This window comes from Physeter macrocephalus, chromosome 20, assembly GCF_002837175.3.
Source record: "Physeter macrocephalus isolate SW-GA chromosome 20, ASM283717v5, whole genome shotgun sequence".
NCBI classification, from domain to species: domain Eukaryota; kingdom Metazoa; phylum Chordata; class Mammalia; order Artiodactyla; family Physeteridae; genus Physeter; species Physeter macrocephalus.
Genome location: NC_041233.1, coordinates 108,605,917 through 108,628,980, shown reverse-complemented (window position 1 = coordinate 108,628,980; position 23,064 = coordinate 108,605,917). Strand labels below are relative to the sequence as shown.

Genomic DNA, 23,064 nt, shown 5'->3' with positions numbered 1-23,064 from the left:
TCTAGCTGCGGTGACCAAGTGGATCTATACAGTGAGTGCTATGAAATGAATTCAATTTCTCGTAAAGGAATTCAGGAGAAACCACTTCAAAATAAAGGCTTAGCCAAATTCAAAACTGGAAGGTCCATAACCAATTATTATGCAAAGTAGGATGGAGGGGGGCAGTCCCTTCCAGGTGGTTCCCAGCTTCACCTGAATAGCTGTGAGTAATTGAGTTATTTACCCCTTTAAGGCTTGATGTCCCCTGCAAAATGGTGATGACAGTAATACCAACTTCGTAGGATTATTGTGAGTTTTAATGAGATAATATATAGCTAATGGTTATGAATTTTACTCGAAAACAAGTAGTAAAATTTAAAAAATGCCACATTTTGAAGTTTCTAAGTCATATTAAGTCAACTTGCCTGTGTGATGAGAAATTCAATCTCAGTCATGTTTGGGTCTCCTCCCATCTCTAGGGTCACACGAGAATCACGGGCATATCTGTAGTGTCCAAAAAACCAAAGTTGGGCCTCCAGCCTTGGTCCATCAGGGGTCACTGCCAAGATGCACTTTGTGCCCAAGCCAGCCTGGTCCCTAAAGACTGTCACTCAGCCCTCTGAATGTAGGGTCTGGCCTCCTTAGGGACTCCTCTCAAGGGTTCAGAATATGCCACCCAAAAATATGACACTCTATTTTGAGCAGAACGAAGTTGAGAATCAACAAATACGGGAAGAGCCCTCTGCCCTCCTCTTAACTGCCCAAAAGCAGGGCGTAGGTTTCCCTTTGTGATGGTGACATAAATGTCCCCCCTCTCTTGTACCAGGATGAGGAGAGCAACCTTTATCCCAGGAGACAGAGGGCCAGCACCCTGATGAGTTTGCATAACCACCTTTCTAAAAAAACCCTTATCTTCAGGGCTTCCCTGGTGGCGCAGTGGTTGCGCCCGTCCGCCTGCCGATGCAGGGGAACGGGGTTCGCGCCCTGGTCCGGGAAGATCCCACGTGCCGCGGAGCGGCTGGGCCCGTGAGCCATGGCCGCTGAGCCTGCGCGACCGGAGCCTGTGCTCCGCAACGGGAGAGGCCGCAGCAGAGCGAAGCCCGCATACCACAAAAAAAAAAAAAAACAAACCCTTATCTTCCATTTCTTTCCTAGTTCACCTTCCCACAACTTATTATCCCTCAAAGCCCAAATCCCTTTCTTTTGTCTAGTCACCTCACAATTTATCTCCCTTTGTTAAAATGGTATATAAGCCCCCAAATCTAACCACTTCTTTGGGTTTTTTACTTCTTTTCTGTGAAGCCTTGGGCACGTAAAATTGGAAATCGTTTTTCAGCTGTATGCATTTTCTCCTGTTAACCTGTCTTTTGTCAGCTTAATTCACGGGCCTGAGTCACTGAATCTAAGAGGGTAGGGAAAAGGGTTTTTGGGTTTTTTTCCCCTCCCCTAGACCTCACAGCCAAGTACTCTGAGTTCCTTCCTCTTCCCCAAGGGGGTTGGGGTGGGGGTGATGGGGCAGTGCTTGCATCTCTGTTACTCACAGAACCCACTCAAATCTCTATTCCATTGCAAAAGACAAATTGGACCACTGAACTCAACAAAAATAACCACCTCAGTCAAAGTCTCGTGACCTTGGGATATCTTTAGCAAATGCATATGACCCAGCTACTGAGCCTCAGGAATGCAAGGGACCAACTCACCCAGCGCTCCCAGTTTAAGGACGCCGCCTACCTCGGGTCTCTCCAACACAACAGAACTTCACTGTGAAAGTCTGGCCTTCCTCGTGTTGTCCTCACTTCATCACGGGCTCGGTCAAGCCCAGGAAGGCAGAATTCAGTGAGAGATGCACCCCTTTCCTGTTAGACTCCTGGAAAGACCCCTGTTTTGTTACCACGCTCTGAATACATGCCGATGCCTGGTCTATCAATCCTATTTCCTGTTTTGTTTCTGTTCTTTTGCTTTAATTCAGGACCCTCTGAGCACATCTTGCTGAGATCACACCCTGACTTAGTAAAATAGCGCCCACTGTGTTGTTGGTTTACTTCATTGCACTCAAGTGAGCTCAGGTAGGGGCTTCACGCGCAGACCTTCACGGCGACGGGGGAGGAGCCTCGACGAGATGGAAGGGCGGGGCTCAGGGGAGGCACCGGGCTGGTGGGAGGTTCGGAACAGGGCGGTGCTTTGTGGGTCTGACTCCAGTGCCCACGGAGACGTGACTCAGCCACGTTCCCCATCTCTGCTTCTGCTTGGGGGGCTTCTCGCTTCTTCTCCTGCTACCAGGCAGCCCCTGCACTCTGATCTGCATGCCGTTTTCTAGGCCATAAATTCAGCTCCATGATCACGTGTTCCGCCTGTTTTGAAACTTGAGCCCACTAGTGGTCCAGCATGGCCTTCCTACCTCACAGCCTCCCCTTGTGCAGTCTCTCAGCTTCAGATTCTCCTGAGATCAGCCTACCTCGCATATTTCAGAAAGGGAATGTGATAGGCATTGGCAGGGCCTTCTGTGTCAGGCTCCCCTCCCAGGCCAGTGGTTAGCCTATCGTATGGCGCTGAATAAGACCACCATGTGCGAGGGTCTAGCCTGGGTCTGCACAGGTAGAGCTGTGTTTTGGAAGAGAACAGAGAGCACGGAGAATGCTGTGATTGACAAGTCTAGGACAGCAGCCAGGGACGTGGTACCATGTGATCTGCCCCTTCCCTCTGCCTGTCTGCATTCGGTTATGTTCATACGTTCATCTGGTCCGCTCAGGATCATCAGCGACCTCCCCACTGGCCGTTAAACCCAACGGTCAGTCCTCCGGCCTCATTCTCCTTGACCCACCATCAGCAGCAGACCCAGTTCTTTCTGTCTTCCTTGGAAGTTTTCTTCCCTTGGCTTCCAGGACACCGCCTTTGCCTACTTTCACCTCTACTCCTTTCTCAGTTCCCTTTGCTGTGAGCATCTCTAAGCTTCAGGGAAGGTGGAATCTCAGAGAAGCAGGTCATTCTTCACGGAGATCCAGGGAGGGGGGCTCCTAGGCACGGCTTGCTGGCCTGGAATTTTTAGGTCTAATCACAAACCTGTGGGACCACCTGCCAAAAAGCAATTTTTTCTGCGTCAGTATTATTCCAGCCACATTATAATCTGATTTTAAATCTTCATCTGGTCCTTTAGAACCATGTCAGAATGGCCTTTCATTCGTAAACCCCGAGGTGAAATTTACAAGGAAAGACTTTTATGTCAGTTAGTTTAAATGTCCATATATTGAAATGAACAGTGGTCATTAAATGAAATGGCACTTCCTCTCTTTTTCATATGTATTTTTCACATTATGTATAATACATAAGACATATATTTTATGTAAAGTATATATAATGCATATAATTATTTCATAAATATATATAAAATCAGGTTCTAGTGGAAAAGAGAGTGACCAGTGTCCCTAACACGTCGCCTGGGGTTCCCACTCTCCGTCATTCTCCTCACGCCGCCAGCACACAGCACCTAGTCCATCCAGCAGGCATGTGTGGAACTAACTATAAAACAGGACGAGGTTTTTATTACCTTCCAGTCCGCTTCAAAATGGAGCTACTGACTGCAGCAGCCCATCAACCTGCTGGTGAGAACACCTCTCCAACAAAACCTCCTCTCCTACAAAGATCAAGAAAATTAGACTACAGTTCAATCTCCCTGTGTCTTATGGCCTTTTTAAAATTATTATTATTAAAAAGACCAACGGCGAACATCATTTTTAAGGCCAACAGGGAAACCCTGCCCTTGTGCAGCACGACTCTGCCCTCCACACATGCAGACGCTGCTGCTGTGTTCCAGAACCCCACTCACTCCCCTCGGCCTTGGCAAGTGAAACGATCCCAAGGGCTGTGAGGCCCGGTGTCCATGCAGCCCTCCGCGCCCCTCTGTGTTCCCGAGCGCAGCGCTGACACAGACTGGAGGATCCTGTGAAACTCTGACAAGCATGCTGTGGGGTCAGTTCACTCCCTGAACCGGCTGGGAAGGTAGAGACGCAACCTGTTCCGTACAGCAAACATCGGGAAACAGAATGATCTGCCTGCCGGTGCAAAAGACCACCCCCCAAGCAGTACTTCTAATTGCTCGTTTTCTGCGCCGCTCTTGCACAGCGCTCCCTGAGGCCGGCTCAGGTGGTTATGATTACCAGTCCCCGCTTTTCGCTTTTTGCTCCAACGCACAGGAAGAGAAGAAAGCTTTCCAGTTCACTTCTTGAAATCAACAGCACCCTGGCGCCCACATCTGACAAATATCTTGCCACGTGCACACACACAAGACCAGCATCACTTACAATGGGTGCACACATGCTAAATAAAATGCTAGCAAAAGCATATGGAGCAAGAATGAAAAATGGAACGAATGGATCCCAAGCCAAAGTTTCATATGCACCGTTCCCTTTGCGGTACACCCCGAATGCCCTCTTTGGCTAGAGTTCTAGGGTGGACAAGGGTGGGGAGATCCTTCCGTCACTGGCCTTGGGAGAGAATGGGCCTGCTGAGCAAGGGTGGTCGGGAACTGAGCATCGGGGAAGCCTCCCCAAGCAGAAAGACGGTCGGGCTGGTTCACCCTTCACCTGCAGCAAAAGGGGATGCAGTGTTGCCTTGACCGGGCCGAGCACCGTTTTTTTGATCCCCTCCCTACGCCTGTCCGAGGGTGGGAGGAAAGAGAAGGCTGAAATGTAAATGAAGGTCCAATCCAAATCAAAAGACATATCCTCTTTCTGGATGAGAAGACACAACATCGGGATATGGCCGTTCTTCCCAAATTAATTTCTACATGTACTGGCTTTTACTCATCATCTCAGATGAGGTGACGTGGTAGTGGGTGTTGGTGATGATAGTGGACCTTGACAAAAATGAGACTTAAATTCAAGATTCTCAAGTTCACTCGGAAGACATTTTTGAAAAATAAGAGTATAGACGTTTTCTTTTTAGACTTATGGTATCATAGATTACAGTGTATATTTTAAAAGCCACAATGATAGTTATGCAATTTTAGGAGATACGCAGAGGAGAAGTGAGGTGAAAATGGAGGCTGCAATGGGAGTGATGCCCAGGGACGCCAGAAGCCGCCGGCAGCTGGAAGAGGCGGGCTCAGCCCCGCACCTGCCGTTCCAAGCCTTCTACAACACGGTCCCCACCCCGGCCGGCCGCGGGCCGGTACCGCCAGGCTGCCCAGCAGGAGGTAAGCGGCAGGGGAGTGAGCGCAGCTTCATCGGCCGCCCCATCGCTCGCATCACCGCCTGGACCATCACCCCAACCCTGCCCCGGTCCGGGGAAAACTGGTCTTCCATGAAACCGGTCCCTGGTGCCAAAAAGGTTGGGGACCGCTGGCTTACAACATGACCCAGGATCCGGGATCCCGGCAGGAGCAGCTGAAAGGTTACTTCCTGTCTTGCCCCACAGGGACCAGCTTCACCCTAAGGAGACATCAGTTTGGCTTCATTAATAAACTTGAGTGGGCCTAAGACGCTTGAGTCTGTACTCTGGCACGCCTTTCCCCCCCCAGAAGACAAAATTTGGGGGATTTCCCTGGGGGTCCAGTAGTTAAGACTCCGTGCTCCCAATGTAGGGGGCCTGCGTTTGATCCCTGGTCAGGGAACTAGATCCCACGTGCCACAACTAAAGATCCTGCGTGCTGCAACTAAGAGCCCACATGCTACAACTAAAGATCCTGCATGCTGCAACTAAGAGCCCACATGCTGCAACTAAAGATCCTGCATGCTGCAAATAAGACCCCGGGCAGCCAAAAAAAAAAAAAAAGGCAAACTTTTGTGGTATAAATTATGTATATTTTGTCACTGGATAAAAGGCCTGGAGACGCCACTCTTGGTCAAGCAGGGGCCAAGCCCCAAATAGAAGGCCCAGCTTTGTTCTGACTCTTCACTAGACCAGTATTTCTCAAAGTGTGGTAGACGTGCCTCCAGAGAGCCTAGTTTAAAACTCAGAATCCAGGGCTTCCCTGGTGGCGCAGCGGTTGCGCGTCCGCCTGCCGAAGCAGGGGAACCGGGTTCGCGCCCCGGTCCGGGAGGATCCCACGTGCCGCGGAGCAGCTGGGACCGTGAGCCATGGCCGCTGCGCCTGCGCGTCCGGAGCCTGTGCTCCGCAATGGGAGAGGCCACAACAGAGGGAGACCCGCATACCACAAAAAGAAAAAAAACAAAAAACTCAGAATCCAGAGCCCACGCCCAGATTTTCTAAACCAGAATCATCTCTGGGTGCTGCTCAGGTATGTGCACTTTGAGAAATTTTCTCCTGTGATTTTTACGCACACTCAAGTTTGAAAACCACCACATTAATGCATCTGTGACATCCCTTCTCAGCTCTAAAGCATGTGACCTAGACTGTATTCTTGGTTCTACTACTGCCTGTTGACTTAGCCTCCAACGTCCTATGTAGAAGAGAGAGAAAAATCTTATCTGCTGTTAGGTATGTGTCTAACGATCTTTGAAATCCTGAGATCAGAAGGGCCAGATAAACATGGCACTGTTACTTATCAACCCTTCACCTGCAAAAGTCTGTGTTATTAACAGTAGAAATATTTATCGAACATTCACAAAGTGCTGGGCACTATACTGCGAGATTCGTGTGGACTATCTCATCTTATCCTCACGACAGCCCTGTGAGGTGGTACACGGGAGGGAAGCGGGGCTCGGGAAGGGTCAGTAACTCGCTCGAGGTCTAAGGGCAGGTTCGTGGTAGGTCCACTCATCGTCCCCGTCACGTCCCCATTGGCTTCCTCGCTCTGAGCCTCTGCCCACTGTCTCCCCTTGCTCTGCTCCAAGACCGCACTTGCCTTCAAGGTGCAGATCTAGACCCCATCTCCAAGGCGCCCTAGTATCTCTGTCACCTTTGGACTCCTAAAGCACCTGGAGTATCCATTTGGTATTTATAAGTATTCTGTATACATTTTAAAAATGTATGTTCTGGGCTTCCCTGGTGGCGCGGTGGTTGAGAGTCCGCCTGCTGATGCAGGGGACACGGGTTCGTGCCCCGGTCCGGGAAGATCCCACATGCCGCGGAGCAACTAAGCCCGTGCACCACAACTACTGAGCCTGCGCTCTAGAGCCCGCCAGCCACAACTACTAAGCCAGTGAGCCACAACTACTGAAGGCCACGCACCTAGAGTCCGTGCTCCGCCACAAAAGAAGCCCGCGCACCACAACAAAGACCCAACGCCGCCAAAAATTAAAAAAAAAAAAACAGAGTGAAAAAAGGAAATGATGAATTATGTGTAGGGATATCTGGGGAAGGTTTTTAATTGACATTATTGAAATAAAATCTGGGAGGCTTGAGGAAACTCATTTCAGAATTTCTATGTATTTACATGAAAAACTCCCTTCTATCGCATACACAAGCCCATCTGACACTTATCAAAGGTCATTTAGACTAAGACGGTGAGTTCAATGACCACTCAAAGCCAGTTCCTTTACCACCCTCCCACACCAAATAGACCTCCCTTCCACCAACAGAGCTAGACCTAGAATCCTACGACCTTAGAGAAGGACCTCAGGGGTCTCGGGCCCAATCTCTCCAAATTCCAGATGAAGAAAAAAAGCTTTGGCTTTTCTTTCTTTATTCTTTGTCATTAGATGCTACAAATTAGTCCCTTTCCCCGAAAGCCGTCTCCCATGTCCATTATCACAGCAGCTCCAAGATGAGCGTCTCATGGACAATCTAAAGATATTGGTAGCCTTTGTCCTTAGAAGAATTCCCCTGGGAGGTCAGAGGCCATTTTGGCCAAAGCTTCCTTACCCTTTGCTGTGCCCTGAAGCCTGGGAGTGAAGGCTGCCCCTGGGTTTCCACGGGCAGAAGAGAAAAAGTGCAGGGCTGGGCTGTGGAGTGGGACCCCCCAAGGAGAAGAAATTCTCTTGTCTTAAGACAAAGGGCCCTGTGGGGTCTGGACTAGGAACAGTAGCTTTCTCAGCCTTCAGGAGCAGGTTTGAGGCTTTCTTAACTCCTCGGGGGCTCAGGACGCAGTCAGTAGATTTGAGTGCAATCCCCTAGGAGTACATAGCTCTCGCCTCACTGCCCTTCCAGCCAGCTGAATCCAGAATGGTGAGAAAGACCAGGAGAGATGGGGTGAGCCCCAACCTGCGCTTTGGAGGGTGCTTCACTGGGTGACGTGATTCCTCTACACTCCTGCTTCGGGCTTCTTACACGCTGGGGCCCTGGCACTGGCTGCCAGACAGGAATCTACCAGGCTTCAAAGGAAGCAGCAAGTGGAGTGCCAAGTGGACTGACTGAAGTGCATAAAGAACTGAAGCCTGGAGCAATCAGCAACTTCCCTGGATCCCTGAGAGCCCGGCAAGCACAAGGAAGGGATGAAAGTCTGGCTACCCCAGAGGAAACTGAAACATCCAGGAGTGGGTTCTAGAAGCCGTAACGTGAGAGTTCACAGAAAAATTATATCCACATTTGAAGTTACTGAAGCTCGTTCTCAGCTGTATTGGGAGAGAGATCACTGCACCCAGAGAAAAATGGCATGGTCAAAGCGAATGCACTATCATATGTATTATTCTGCAATAAAATAAATAGAATGACATGCTTTATATTTCTAGAGTGCTTTTGTTTTTGGAAGATTTCAGTACAGAACCCTTAGGCAACATTATCTTATTGCTTGACCATGTTTCCTTTATAAAAAAATTTCCCTTAGTACATTCGGAACCTATGTCTTGCTTACAGACAAGGCTCAAGAATGCCTTGGCAAGGATGAAATTAATTCGTAAATAGAAAAGTCCCCCAAAGGAAGGGTTACAGCAGAGCTCCCAGGCGCCACTCCACTCTCCCCACTGGGCCATGTGGGCACCGTTCTGGAAACTCGGGGGGGAGGGTGTTTTCCATGCCAGGCCGCTGGGAGCCGGGAAGGGAATCACATGTTAGGTGGCCGCTGTCACTCCAAACAGACATGCTGCTCTGCAGTTGCCAAGGCTCTTTTTTGTTTTTAATTAATTAATTTATTTTTGGTTGCATTGGGTCCTCGTTGCTGCGTGTGGGCTTTCTCTAGTTGCAGCGAGCAGGGGCTACTCTTCATTGTGGTGCGCGGGCTTCTCATCACGGTGGCTCCTCTTGTTGCGGAGCATGGGCTCTAGGCACGTGGGCTCAGTAGTTGTGGCTCCTGGGCTCTAGCGTGCAGGCTCACTAGTTGTGGCACACGGGCTTAGCAGCTCCGCGGCATGTGGGATCTTCCAGGACCAGGGCTCGAACCTGTGTCCCCTGCATTGGCAGGCGGATGCTTAACCACGGTGCCACCAGGGAAGCCCTCCCAAGGCTGTTTGCATTGTGTTGTGTGTAGGTCTCCAGTTTCTCCTCGCCTTTTCAGGCACTGCATAGCCCCCACGTGAGGTTTACTATAAATCAACGGGTTCCTTGGAAGTGATGGTTTTTTTGTGTCTGACTCAGGGGCTTCATGTGGCGAGAGGCTAACTTCTTCTCTTCTTGAAACCAGGGCTGGTAGAAAGAAGCCTGGCCTGGAAAGCAAGTGCTCAAGGGCCTCTCTGAGCCTGTTTCCTAATCATTCCCAAAGTTCCTGAAAATGAAGAAACAGCATCAACCATAGAGTCTGCCAGTAATAGAATTCCACGATGTCATAAGAGAATTGAAGTAATTCTCCCATTTTTAAAAAATGGGTCTATTATATCTCCGCTCTCGGAACCAATAACTAGAGTATAATGATCCCTGTCTTTCTTTTTTTTTTTTTTAATTTATTTATTTATTTATTTATGGCTGGGTTGGGTCTTCGTTTCTGTGCCAGGCTTTCTCCAGCTGCGGCGAGCGGGGGCCACTCTTCATCGCGGTGCGCGGGCCTCTCACTGTCGCGGCCTCTCTTGCTGCGGAGCGCAGGCTCAGTAGTTTTGGCTCACGGGCTTAGTTGCTCCGCGGCATGCGGGATCTTCCCAGACCAGGACTCGAACCCGTGTCCCCTGCATTGGCAGGCAGATTCCCAACCACTGCACCACCAGGGAAGCCCCTATCCCTGTCTTTCAAAACAACCAAAAGCAACAGTAGGTCCAGAGCCACGGAGGCAACGATATATCTACTTCGAGCTGCCAGACAGTCCAGCACTTCAAGCTCCTCTTGTAACTCTAAGCTGAAGCCTTCAACTAATTCCAGTCACGTGTTTACCGAAAAACGGAATCAGATACCCCGCACAAAAATGAGCAAATTCATGGCCATGGAGGTAATAGAACTACGTTCTCTTCCCTTCCTGTTTACTAGTTCTAGTTTCATAAGGCAGTGAAAAAAGGAGCATTCTGAGCCTCTTAAGCTCGAGCTTGGAAAAATAAATAAATGTGAATAAAAATTCCCCCACTCTCTTCACTCCGTATCAAAGCCCCGCAGAATCAGTTTTACCACACCAAGCCCCACTGAAATCAATGGAGTAAGCTCCTGAATTCATGTCCATAGGACTTGGCATTGTAAAAATAATTGGATTGCACTGCACTCAAACACTCCTTTCAGGAAGTAGAGAAAAATGTGCCTTTGCTGGTAGGTGGAGGTGAAAACTTGTCTAAATATTGGTAGGTTTCACCCTGCCATCGGTATTGTCTTGTCAAGAGGAGCTATTATCAAGTCCCAAATGAGCCTGGCAGTACTACCCTCAATGAGGTGTTTAAGACTGCCTTCCCTAGTGAGAATGAAAACACTTTTGTTCCCATCTTCAAAATTAACTACATGGTATTACTGCTATCAATGAGGTGTTCGACATCAAAATTGCCTTCCCTGGTGAGAAGAAAAACACTTACTTTGTTTCCTTCCTTAAAATTAATTGAGGTTTTAAAAAACTCATCCATATTCAACCAACACTTGCATAGAAGGGAAGAGGAGAAGAAGATGGGATTTTTCAGTGTTGCCTTTGGTAGCCCATCAAAGGCTTTCAGCGCGTTCTTTCTGTTCAGACCACTTGCTGAACACTTTTCTGCCCCTCGGCTTTATTTTTCCCCCATTATATTTTATAACATTTGTCTCATTGGTGTGACCCTTGGTAGGGAGTTAATAAGTACTTGCCAGAATGAAAGAATGAAGGAATGACTCCATCAACCCAGATATTCCTTATGAGAATAATTTCCTTACGCAAAATTTTCACAAGCCTACTCTACTTACTCAATGAGGTTAAAGAAATTGCTTATTAAATAATAAACATTAGTCTCTAACATTAATACCTGCGGAGGGTCTTGGTAGATACAGCTAAAGATGCTTCCTTTCCCCATTTTCCTCAGGAGTTCCAGAGGTGGCACTGACTTTTATAACCATTTGGCCAGTTTGAGATGAGGGTCAGCTGTGGTCCCTGCCTTTTGCAAGATGCAGCAGAATGTAGAAGGCAAAAGAGGCTAAGTCTTGACTTTCACGGGTCAAAAATCCAAGTAGTGCAGAATAAAAATAACAAGGTTTCAAGGATAGATAAAGAACCAGGCTACCTGATATCCAGATAAGAAATTCTTCACAGTAAAGGAGCACTTGAAAGGGAGGGAACCAAGAAAATTGGGTTGCTGGTATGTTTCCCCAAGAAGGGGCCCCATGTCCTGCCTACCCTTACCCTGAAGGCAGAACAGGGAGAGGAGGGAAGGATGATGAAAACCCCAGTAGGCCTTGGGGGTCCTTGAGCAAGGTGAGCCATACTGTTAGGGGAAACACTGACTGACACCGCCCACCCTGGCCAGGCACCACAGTAACCATTTGCATGAGTTACTTTACGACAGGAGTTCCTGGTAAGGAACACGGAACTAACAAGCCACCACCAACCGGAAGAATTTGGGAAAGGTCGAAAGGAGACGCCAGTCCATATGTCCTACCAACCACCCAGAATCCTTCTTGCTGGAATCCATCTTGGCTGAGCGGTGCGTGCGCCACCAGAAAGGACCCTGAGTCAGAATGATTGGCCAGAGACAACCTGGAAACTAAGCCATCACCATAAAACCCGCGACTGCGAGCCACGTGGCAGAGCAGTCCTCCTGGGTTCCCTCACCCTGCTGCTCTCCACCCCCGCGGCCCTTTCCGATAAAGTCTCCAGCTTTGTCAGCACGTGTGTCTCCTTGGACAATTCATTTCCGAGTGTTAGGCAAGAGCCTGCTCTCAAGCCCTGGAAGGGGTCCCCCTTCCTGCAACAATACTTCATTCCCAGCAGAACCCAGGGAAGCTGCAAGATATCCAGAGCAGCCCTTCCTCGCAACATGGCGTGGAGGAGTAGACTAGAAGTGACTGCACGACATGTCTGGTCAAGTGGACCTGAGATAGCCTTATAGAGAATCAGCATCCCCCAGCGTGGTCCGACAAGCAATGGAACGTCTCCCCATGCCTGAGAGAGGTGTGAATCTAGAAAGGAGAGTCCTCTGACCTAAAGAGGCCTTGCCATACGGAAGGGGAGGATGAAGCAGTGACTTACACGGGCATACATGGACCAGAAACTGATAGGAAAGATGGATATTTCGAAGGATGCCTGGGAACTCCTCATCTTGACTTCCCACCTCCAGCCCCTGTGCTGCAACAGTATGTAATCTCCCTTGAAAGCATACCCCAAATCCTAAATGGACTGGAATTAAGTTCTACTACTTGGTGGAATAGGTCCTTAAAATAGAAAATGGGTTTAATCATAGAAAAATAGTTACTTTTTTTTTGCACACTTTGAGTTTGTGGACTGAGGTTTGTCTCCAGTGAATTCGGTTCATTTGCAAAGATATTATTGGCATAAACCAAAAAACCAATTATTACAACTCCATCATTACCAAGTAAAACCTAAAATCTGTTTCTAAAGTTCATTTATTGAATATAAGCTATGGACCAGGTACTGACTTATTCTCTTTATAAATGTTATCTCATTTATTCCTTACAATTCATAGGTACCATTATTCCTGTTTTAAAATTAAGAAGGGCTTCCCTGATGGCGCAATGGTTGGGGGTCCGCCTGCCGATGCAGGGGACACGGGTTCGTGCCCCGGTCCGGGATGATCCCATGTGCCGCGGAGCGGCTGGGCCCATGAGCCGTGGCCGCTGGGCCTGCGCGTCCAGAGCCTGTGCTCCGCAACGGGGTGGGGGTGGGGCCGCGACAGTGAGAGGCCCGCGTACCACAAAAAAAAAAAAAATTAAGAAAACAGGGACTTCCCTGGCATCCAGTGGTTAAGACTTCGCCTTCCACTGCAGGGGGTGTGGGTTCAATCCCTGGTGGGGGAGCGAAATTCCCACATGCCTCAGGGCCAAAAAACCAAAACATAAAACAGAAGCAGTATTGTAACAAATTCAATAAAGACTTAAAAAAAAAAAAAAAGGTCCACATCAAAAACATCTTAGGGCTTCCCTGGTGGCGCAGTGGTTGAGAATCCGCCTGCCGATGCAGGGGACGCAGGTTCGTGCCCCGGTCCGGGAAGATCCCACGTGCCGCGGAGCGGCTGGGCCCGTGAGTCATGGCCGCTGAGCCTGCGCGTCCGGAGCCTGTGCTCCGCAGCGGGAGAGGCCACAGCAGTGAGAGGCCCGCGTACCGCAAAAAAAAAAATTAAAAATAAATAAATAAATAAATAATAAAAATCTTAAAAAAAAAAAAAAGACTTGCAGAGGTTAAACAATTTGCCCAAGGCCGCAGTGGTGATATATAATGGAGCCGGAATTCAACCCCAGAAATCTCTGACTCCCAAACGGTTGCTCTTAACCACTAAGGTAGGCGATGTTCTGTCCTCTCCTCTGGCTCCCTCAGTCCCTCCAGGAATGTAACTTTCTACTTCCTCTCCTGCCCACAGTTTCAAGGCAATCACACATTCATGCATTGGAGCCCTGGACACAATGAAACGCACGTTTCAATGCTTCCTGTTCTAGTTTTCAAATTGCCCAATAATTATGTGGATTACTGCTGTCATATCTTAGTGCCTGGACTGAACAAGGGTTGGGTCAGTTCCTATTTCTTTTGCAGCCACTACACCTTGTGAGTTAATCAAAATTTATTACACTTCACCAAGGAGCAATATGTGACACAGGACAGCGTCTAGACCACAAGTCAATAGACTGACTCTTTTCCTTGGTTTCTCATTCTTGCTTTTCCATTAACCAGTTGTTTGACCTCAGGCAATCACTTAACCACTCTGACCCTCAGTTGCCTCATCTATAAAATAAACACAATCTTAAGGTCCCCTTCCAGTGCTAACTGTCCATGATTCTGAAGAGCGAGAATCAAGTTTATTATTTTATGGGAACTTGAACTGTGTTTCTTCAAGTACCAACTCTTGTCTGATCTCTACCTGTATCTCACTCCTAGATTTAAATCTAGGGATAAGCATAAGCGAAACTTTCACAAAAGGATGGGAAAGTACAGATAATAATAACTTCATCTTATTGGTATTTGGAGGAACATGAAGACTAAAAAGATGGAATTGTTTTCAGGAAGGATCTATATAATATTCTGTAAGGAAATATAATAATTGTTATAAAAAGATTTTATCACTTTGGCTAAGATGTGGAGGAAAGGAAGTCATCTGATAAGAGGGCTTCCCACAGGAGAATTATCTTGTGCCATTTGAAACTCATTACTATCATCCTTTCTTTAAAATCTTTTCTGGCATTTGGTGATCCTACTGTGCATAGGGCTGTTACTCCCACTTTTTTGAGTGTAAATTCTTTATTTACTGATTTTGTTATTTCTCTTATGTGATATTGGCCCTACTCAGATGTTTTATTACTCTTAGGGGGGACGCATGACTCAGACCTGTACAATCAGAATATTTCACATCCCTGGCTAGACTGTTTATTTGAGGGATAAATACGTGACTCAACAGAACCAAAGGATTCCCAACAGAACCTCAGGACAATGACAGAAACTATCAGGAAAGATAAGCTCCCTTTTCAAAGCAGTTGCTGAGATATGGAGAATGTATATGCTATGGGCTGCTGGGAACCATCTTGCCATCATGTAAGAAGAGCTTACCTGAGATTGAGGGTAATGCAGAGAAAGCAAAGTCTAGAGATGAAGAGAAACAGGATTCCTGATGATATTGTTTGAGTGCCTGGATCCCCAAAGTCTACTCCCTGGATTATCAGTAATATAGCCAATAAATTCCCTTTCTTTTTTATTTTTAAGCAGAAGCCATTTTAAATCATAATTTGTTTGTCACTTGCAACTGAAAGTAATCAAACTAGAATTTGTGAACCTGTAGAGAAAGCCCATGGTTCCCTACTTCTTCACATCAGTAGATGCCCAAGGGGCCTTTCTAAAATTGAGCCTATTGCTTGCCACAGGAAAAGAAGGTAGAGCGTTATCATATCTTATCTGACTTTCATTTTATATGCTGATTTTTAGAAACTAACCCCCCTGAAAGATGTCACTTCACAATCCTATTTAATTCTCAGAGCAGCAAACACATTTATTAACATTTATTAATGTTAAGGCTTAACGTAAAAACAAAATGGCACAAACCCTGCAGGTAAGTAGGAACACTTTAGAATTCTCCACCCGCTGCCAGTTCACCACTAGGGGTTAGATTTTCTCTTAAAGCCAGATTTTTTTGAATGTCCAAATACCTGCCATATGGTCTCTGCCCCAGAATTTTCTTATACGATGTGGAAATCAAGAGCTAACTGTCTAAAGTTGATAGATTAAGAAATTAAAGATTAAATATTTAGGGCTTCCCTGGTGGCGCAGTGGTTGCGAGTCCGCCTGCCGATGCAGGGGACGCGGGTTCGTGCCCCGGTCCGGGAGGACCCCACATGCCACGGAGCGGCTGGGCCCGTGAGCCATGGCCGCTGAGCCTGCGCGTCCGGAGCCTGTGCTCCGCAACGGGAGAGGCCACAGCAGTGAGAGGCCCGCGTACCACAAAAAAACAAACAAACAGATTAAATATTTAAACTTATGGCAGGTGACCAACAGAAGAACACTAAACATATAACAAAAAAATTGGGAGAGGTAAGGGGTAGTGTAAGTGATAGGGATTTACCATCTTTCACGTTCGGAAGTGAAATAAAATGCTTAACACTGAAAAATCAAGAAATAAAAACATAAGCATAGGGACATCCTTGGTGGTTAAGACTCGACACTTCCAATGCAGGGGGTGTGGTTTCGATCCCTGGTCAGGGAACTAAGATCCCATATACCACGCAGCACGGCCAAAAATACCCAAAAAAACAAAAAACAAAGTAATATAATCTGGAGTTATGAAAACAGCCACCCAAAGAAACAGAAACAGAAACTGACATTAATGATGGTATCTGTAGAGAGGGACCAGGCTGAGAAGAGAGGGAGACTTTCACTTTCATTTCATGCCTTTCAATTCTCTTTAAACATTTCATTTTTGTGTGCATGTATAATTTATAATTTTTTTTAAATGTCCAGAACTTAAACTCTGATATCCAAGCAGCTTGCTCCCCTGTTCTCTAAAATGTCCATTTCAAGCACTCTCTACTCCATCACACAGACTCCATCTCAACTTCCCATCTCCAAACTTACAAACCTGTTTTTTTCCCTTTTAAAATGGAGGAAGTGTCTCTCCATCTACCTGAGGTTAACCTCTCCTGCTGCGTGTTGGAGCCCAGGACCTCTGACTTCTTCACAAATTTTCCTTTACCCGCCTTTTCTTCAGTATCCTCAAACCTGCCCCCTTTTAACTCCTCCCAATCAGCAGGTACACGTGCTCAAGCTACTCCCATCTTAAATTTAAAAGCTGCCTGGACCCCATGTCTCTCTCCAGCTTCCTCTCTCTTCTCTCCTTCACAGCCAAATATCTTCTGAAGTTACTCCACTATTTGGGTCTACCTCTATCACACCACCAAAACTACTTTTGCTAAGCTAGCCAATGGTTCCCGTCTCTAAATCCATGAATACTAGTATTCCTCTTACTTGATTTCTCCACACTGGTCACCTAAAACAATAAAACAGCCAGTTGCTTTCCCAGCAAAATGGGTTTACTCGGGAACAGCAAAGAATTGCAATTCAGAACATGCAAACCCATGGAAACAATAGGCAAGTCCACAGACTAAAGGAGAGGAGGGCTGTTTCACAGAAGAGGAGACAGTTGGGAGGAGCTATCATAAACAAAGAGTCCATTGGAGGAAACTGGGAGTTTGAAGTGTACTGGTTTTTCATTGGCTGATTGTGACAGCCTCTCATTGGCTAGGCTGTTGCAGGGCGAGGAGAAATTCATCCTCCTGCTGGATAGTAAAGTACTTGCCTTCTTCCTGTTGGAGATGCTAAGGTACCTCTCTTCCTTTTGGGTCTACAACTGACCCTGAGTGGTAGGGCATGAGAGCTCTCCCTTCTGGCCTCCCCACTCCAGTTTAAATGAAGTTTCTCTTTATTAATTTTCACTACAGTTTCTGATACAGGGGACCATTCCCTTCTTAAAACATCCTCATCTTCGACTTTCAGGACACACGTCTTATCACCACTGTGATATGACTGATTTGTGACCTCATTCATTGCTTTATGTAAAAATTTTCCCTTCACTATAATGCTCACAAGTCAAGCCATAACCTTGGCCATGACATTGACTAGAGCATTCGCTCTACACAAACCTCCGTACTCCACATGCAGACCTTCCTCCCAAGTGTTTCCTTGATCCTCTGGGGCTTCTAGAATCCCTTTCAGGAGCAGGGCCACCCCCTTCAGGTTGCTCCTTGGGGAAGCCATTCTCCAGAAAGGCCAGCCTGCCAATGGAATTTTTATTGGATTTCTTCAGATACATGTAGCAGCAGTTTTAATAAATTGGTTTCCACTTGGAGGGGAAAACCTAATCTCGTGATATTGAGAATTCAGTCACTTGGGGCCTAAACCTCAGTTTTGGGAGTGGTGGTGGATTGTTCTCAGCTGATTAGGTCTCTGTTCTCCTCTGACAGGGGCAGTGGTGGGAGGAGAGACTTAGGTATCATTCTAACATGGTCTCTGTGCTTCTTTCCTTCTGGGCCTTCTTCCCTGTGGGATCCCTCGGGAGCAAACTATCCCTTCTCCCAGCACATACTGGTCCTTGCATGAGAGCTTGAGGGCTCTCCCCTGTTGATCCGGCTCCACCTGGATCTCACGGGCCTGTTAAGAACTAGCTGATGCCTTCCTCCTTTTGGACCTGAACGGTCCACCCCTTCAGCCTCATGTGGACCGTGGTGGCTGGGGCCACTTCAGCATTCCTCGCCTTCTCTCTCTTTATGGAACTTTCTGGATTCCTCTAAGGTCTGTGAGAGACAAGGGGTGTGTGTGTGTGTGTGTGTGTGTGTGTGTGTGTGTGTGTGTGTGTGTTGGGGGAGGAGGAGGGTGTCGTATAGTTAATTACCAGAGCTATAAAAGGCCTTCTCTCGGCTCATTTCTTCTCGTATAAAGGCCAACCCACGCTGGGCACTCGTGGGCCATCTTCTCCCAAAGGTCCAGGCAGAGCCAACACTTCCTCCTCCCCACTCAGCCCAACCCTCATTGATTTTCACAAGTTCCCTTCTCACCTTTTCTCTCTGAATTCTCCCTCCCTCCAGTCCGGGAATTTGTCTGCATATGGTGAGAAGGCTTTTGTTGTTTATTTTTTCTAGTAGAATATATGCTATCATTCTTAACTTTGTGGTCCGTGGTCTATTCCCCGAATCTTCATATGCAAAGTCAACCTTTTAAGAAAGAAAAGAAAAGAAAAAAAAAAAGACATGCATCTTTTCAGTAAAGCCGCTGGCTTTTGCAAATAACAAATACTCCGGCTTTCAGACCATAATGCTTTTATGATAACTTTAACAATTAATTTTGAAATCCAGGCTCTATTTGCACTCCCTTCAAGGCAGTGAAGCCCGTGGGTGGAAGGATACAGGGAAAAAAGAAAAAAAGTGAGAAAATTCTTGGATTAAAATGTACAAATATCATCTAGGTACGTAATCTTAGATTCTTTTACTTGCTACCTCCCCCTTCCCTCGCCAAAGAATTCATGAAAGGAAAAACCATGAAATTTCTCCAGTCTTTTAAAGTGCCAGGTTTAGGACATGGAAGCAACCTAAGGGTCCATCGACAGATGAATGAATAAAGAAGATGTGGTACATATATACAATGGAATATTACTCAGCCATAGAAAGGAATGAAATTGAGTTATTTGTAGTGAGGTGGATGGACCTAGAGACTGTCATACAGAGTGAAGTAAGTCAGAAAGAGAAAAACGAATACCGTATGCTAACACATATATATGGAATCTAAAAAAAAATGGTTCTGAAAAAACCTAGGGGCAGGACAGGAATATAGAGGCAGACGTAGAGAATGGACTTGAGGACACGGGGATGGGGAAGGGTGAGCTGGGACGAAGTGAGAGAGTGGCATGGACATATATACACTACCAAATGTGAAATAGCTAGCTAGTGGGAAGCAGCCGCGTAGCACAGGGAGATCAGCTCGGTGCTCTGTGACCACCTAGAGGGGTGGGATAGGGAGAGTGGGAGGGATACACAAGAGGGAGGGGATATGGGGATATATGTATATGTATAGCTGATTCACTTTGTTATACAGCAGAAACTAACACACCATTGTAAAGCAATTATACTCCAATAAAGATGTTAAAAAAATAAATAAATAAAGTGCCAGGTTTCCACATCTTTTCACCCCTCTAAAGTTTCGGGGAAAAAGAGGAAAGAAGAGCAAAACTAGAAGCAAAATCCTAAGCTTAAAAAATTTCTCTGTGCCTCTGTTTTTATGCACTTTCATTGGGCACGACAGGAAAATGGGCTCTACTATTTTCACATAATAGTTGAATTTTGCTTGTTCCAGCGTGTATATAAATTACCTGGCTTTTTGTTAATCCCATCTAAGTGACCATTCCTTTTTTTCCTTGTTTGATTATTCTGATTTATTTTAAAATCAGAATCCACAAACATTTAGTGAGAGGAAAATTTCTTTTTATTTCGTAATTTATCATTCTTGTCACTTATATGTGACAAGAATGATAAATTATAAGTATCACTTAACTTATTATTAAATTTTATTAATCATAAAATACCCAAATACCTAATATTGAAAACATAACAATAAGTAAGCCGGCAGCTATGTTTTAAGTGTGGACATTCTAAAATGGAAAAAAAGCAAAGAAAAATATAGCTCTAAGAGGGGAAGTTTGGGGGCGTGGAGACAAATGCACTTTTCCAAGCCGCCTCCTGGATATCCGTCCAGCTAGGGGTTACAATTTGTTAATTTAAGGAAATACGACGGAGACCCAAGGTACTGGCGCTGCGTTTAATGTTACGACAAAAAATCCACCCTAGAGGAAGCAGTACTGCCCGGGTTGAACTGCGGAAACCAAACCCAAGTCTGAGGCGTCAGGAGTAGTTTCAAGTATCACTTAACTTATTAAATTTTATTAATCATAAAATACCCAAATACCTAATATTGGAAACATAACAATAAGTAAGCCGGCAGCTATGTTTTAAGTGTGGACATTCTAAAATGGAAAAAATGCAAAGAAAAATATAGCTCTAAGAGGGGAAGTTTGGGGGCGTGGAGACAAATGCACTTTTCCAAGCCGCCTCCTGGATATCCGTCCAGCTAGGGGTTACAATTTGTTAATTTAAGGAAATACGACGGAGACCCAAGGTACTGGCGCTGCGTTTAATGTTACGACAAAAAATCCACCCTAGAGGAAGCAGTACTGCCCGGGTTGAACTGCGGAAACCAAACCCAAGTCTGAGGCGTCAGGAGTAGTTTCAAACACTGGGCTCCACAAGGCAACATCGAACTGGGTTAAACGTTATCATTTACCTTTATTATAATACTTTTAAGCTAATATACACCTGCACATTCCTAAATGCCCCGAGACCGGACGGCCTCAGAAAGCCTCGCTTGTCTACATTCGATTTTCTGCATTATCAGAAAAAATGGAGGCGAGCTTTGTTTACTTCGGCCCCGCTCGAAACCAGCGTCCTCGGGCCGAGGCGCCCAGACCTCGCGGCCGGATGGCGGCTCGAGTCCGCGGGGACGCGCGCGGCACGCGAGGACTCGGCCTGCTCCGTCCGGTCGCCCCGCAGCCCGCTGTCCTCCGCCGTCCCCCGGAGCAGCGGGCCCGGCGCGGGAGGGAAGCGACCGGAGCGCGTGGCGTCACAAAGCCAACTCGGAACGCTGGGGCAGGCCCCGAAGCCGAAGGCGCCCGGGGCGAACCCAATAGCGCCCCACCCTGGCGGAGCGGCAGGCGCACGCCCGCCTCCTCTCGCCCCGCCTCCCTACCCCCGCCGCTGGGGCCGCAGCATCGCAGCGTCTCGGGCGCCGCAAAGCATCCTGGGAGAGCCGGCTCGCGCCGGAAGGACGAGCGGGCGCTCGGCTGCAGCGAGGTTATAAAAGGGAAGGAGCCGGCGGCGGGCGGAAGTGGGCGGTTCAGCTGCTCCCGGCGCTGTTGTTTGGTGTTTGCGCCTCTCGAGGGGCGTTCTCTGGTGGGCCGCCGGTGCAGGCCGCAGTGACAGGGCCGCTCGCCCCGCAGCCCCCAGCCTCGGCGCAGCGTCCGACCGCGACTTCCGCGAGCCGCAGGCCCAACATGGCGCAGGAGGTGTCGGAGTACCTGAGCCAGAACCCGCGGGTGGCCGCCTGGGTGGAGACGCTGCGCTCCGACGGCGAGACCGACAAACACTGGCGCCACCGGCGCGAGTTCCTGCTCCGCAACGCCGGGGACCTGGCCCCCGCCGGCGGCGCTGCCTCCGCCCACCCGGAGGAGGCCGCCGACGCCGAGAGCGGGACCCGCAGTCGGCAGCTGCAGCAGCTCGTCTCCTTTTCCATGGCCTGGGCCAACCACGTCTTCCTCGGGTGCCGGTGAGTGAGCCGGCGTCCCTGAGCTGCTCTCGCGGTTTTGTCCGGAGCTTTCGGCGGGAGGGGAAGTGGTGGAAGCGCGGGAATCCGCGGGACAGGCTGCCCTCTAAGGGCGAGAAGGGCATCTCTGCCGTGGTTAACAGTCTGGAAGTTCCCCCGTTGGGTGGGGAGCTGGCGGTGGAGTTGTTGGCGATGAGCTTACAGCGCTCTTGGGGGAGAGGGGCGCTGAATCTAAATTAGGTTTGTAAGTAGGGACCCCGCCTCCCAGACCCCGGGCGTTTGTTTACGGCGTTCCAGGAAACAGAAAGTTCCTGGCGGTTGATTCCGTTTCTTGATTACAACCAGGAAATGCAGTTCCTGTGGCCTGTGTTCGTACCCGAGGTGGCAGCTTAGCAAAAACACTTTATAAAGTGTCTTTCCCTTCCTTTTTTCAGGTACCCTCAAAAAGTTATGGATAAAATACTTAGTATGGCTGAAGGCATCAAAGTGACAGATGCTCCAATCCATACAACAAGAGACGAACTGGTTGCCAAGGTGAAGAAAAGAGGGATATCGAGTAGCAATGGTTAGCAGATCATAGATGTGAACATACATAGGAGTTTAGAACTTAAATTTGATGTAATTAGGAATTATCGTTATTACTAAGTTTTTAACAAATTAGAATTTTTATAATGTTATTAACCAAATTGGAATGTTAAACCTAAATTATGTGTCTCTGTGTTTTAGGCTTTGAATTTGATAGTTTCCTTTGACTGCTGTGAGATTTTGAAGTGTGAAATATTGTCTATGCTGTTGATTTTTTAATGTTAGAAATTGTTGAGGGGACTTCCCTGGCGGTCCAGTGGTTAAGACACCGTGCTTCCACTGCAGGGGGCACGGGTTCGAGCCCTAGTCGGGGAACTAAGACCCACATGCCCTGTGGGGCAGCCAAAAAACAGAAAAAAAAATAACAAAAAATTTTAAAAATAAAAAGATTATTGATGTTGGTCAACGCTGTTGTAAGAAATTAATGACGTTATTCCACACTTTTTAAAGAATGTACAAATCTTGAAATGTTTTCACCTTGTGCCTTTATTTTAATATGACTATCTATCTTGTAAATCTTCAGCTGATATGTATGAGGTAGGCTTAGTCACATACTTGTTTTCGTGTTTTTCAGAAGGGGTAGAAGAGCCAACAAAAAAACGAGCCATAGAAGGAAAAAACAGTTCTGCGGTTGAGCAAGATCATGTGAAAATTCCTGCCAAAACAGAACGTGCATCAGCTCAGCAGGAAAGCAGTTCAGCGTGTTCGGGGTCAACTACCAAATCGGAGAGTAGTGGGAACTCAGCTCGGAGCTCTGGCACCCTGAGTCAGAATAGCTCCACAAGTGA

The 23,064-nt window shown here is 47.4% G+C and overlaps 1 protein-coding gene and 1 long non-coding RNA gene across 9 annotated transcripts in view; one reads left to right on the top strand and one right to left on the bottom strand.

Annotated features, from left to right (window-relative positions):
• Positions 1–23,064, bottom strand: part of LOC112062586 (uncharacterized) — a 42,327-nt gene that overhangs the window by 13,153 nt on the left and 6,110 nt on the right. For 2 of the 7 annotated variants that reach the window (XR_003677471.2, XR_008616202.1), the window contains exons 1-2: positions 20,689–20,948; positions 18,382–18,537 (exon numbers count right to left, since the gene is read on the bottom strand). This is a non-coding gene — a long non-coding RNA (uncharacterized lncRNA). Of the gene's footprint in view, positions 1–7,471; positions 9,515–18,381; positions 18,538–20,656; positions 20,949–21,446; positions 21,519–23,064 lie in introns of those variants that run through there. The other 5 variants (XR_008616200.1, XR_003677474.2, XR_003677472.2 and 2 more) reach the window with 5 other exon arrangements.
• Positions 21,247–23,064, top strand: part of CDKN2AIP (CDKN2A interacting protein) — an 11,073-nt gene continuing 9,255 nt past the window's right edge. Inside the window, exons 1-3 of one of the 2 annotated variants that reach the window (XM_024117366.3) lie at positions 21,247–21,694; positions 22,126–22,225; positions 22,851–22,934. In XM_024117366.3, coding sequence (XP_023973134.1) covers positions 21,423–21,694; positions 22,126–22,225; positions 22,851–22,859 — 381 coding nt within the window. In that variant the 5' untranslated portion in view covers positions 21,247–21,422 and the 3' untranslated portion in view covers positions 22,860–22,934. Of the gene's footprint in view, positions 21,695–22,125; positions 22,257–22,850; positions 22,935–23,064 lie in introns of those variants that run through there. The other variant, XM_024117368.3, reaches the window with a different exon arrangement.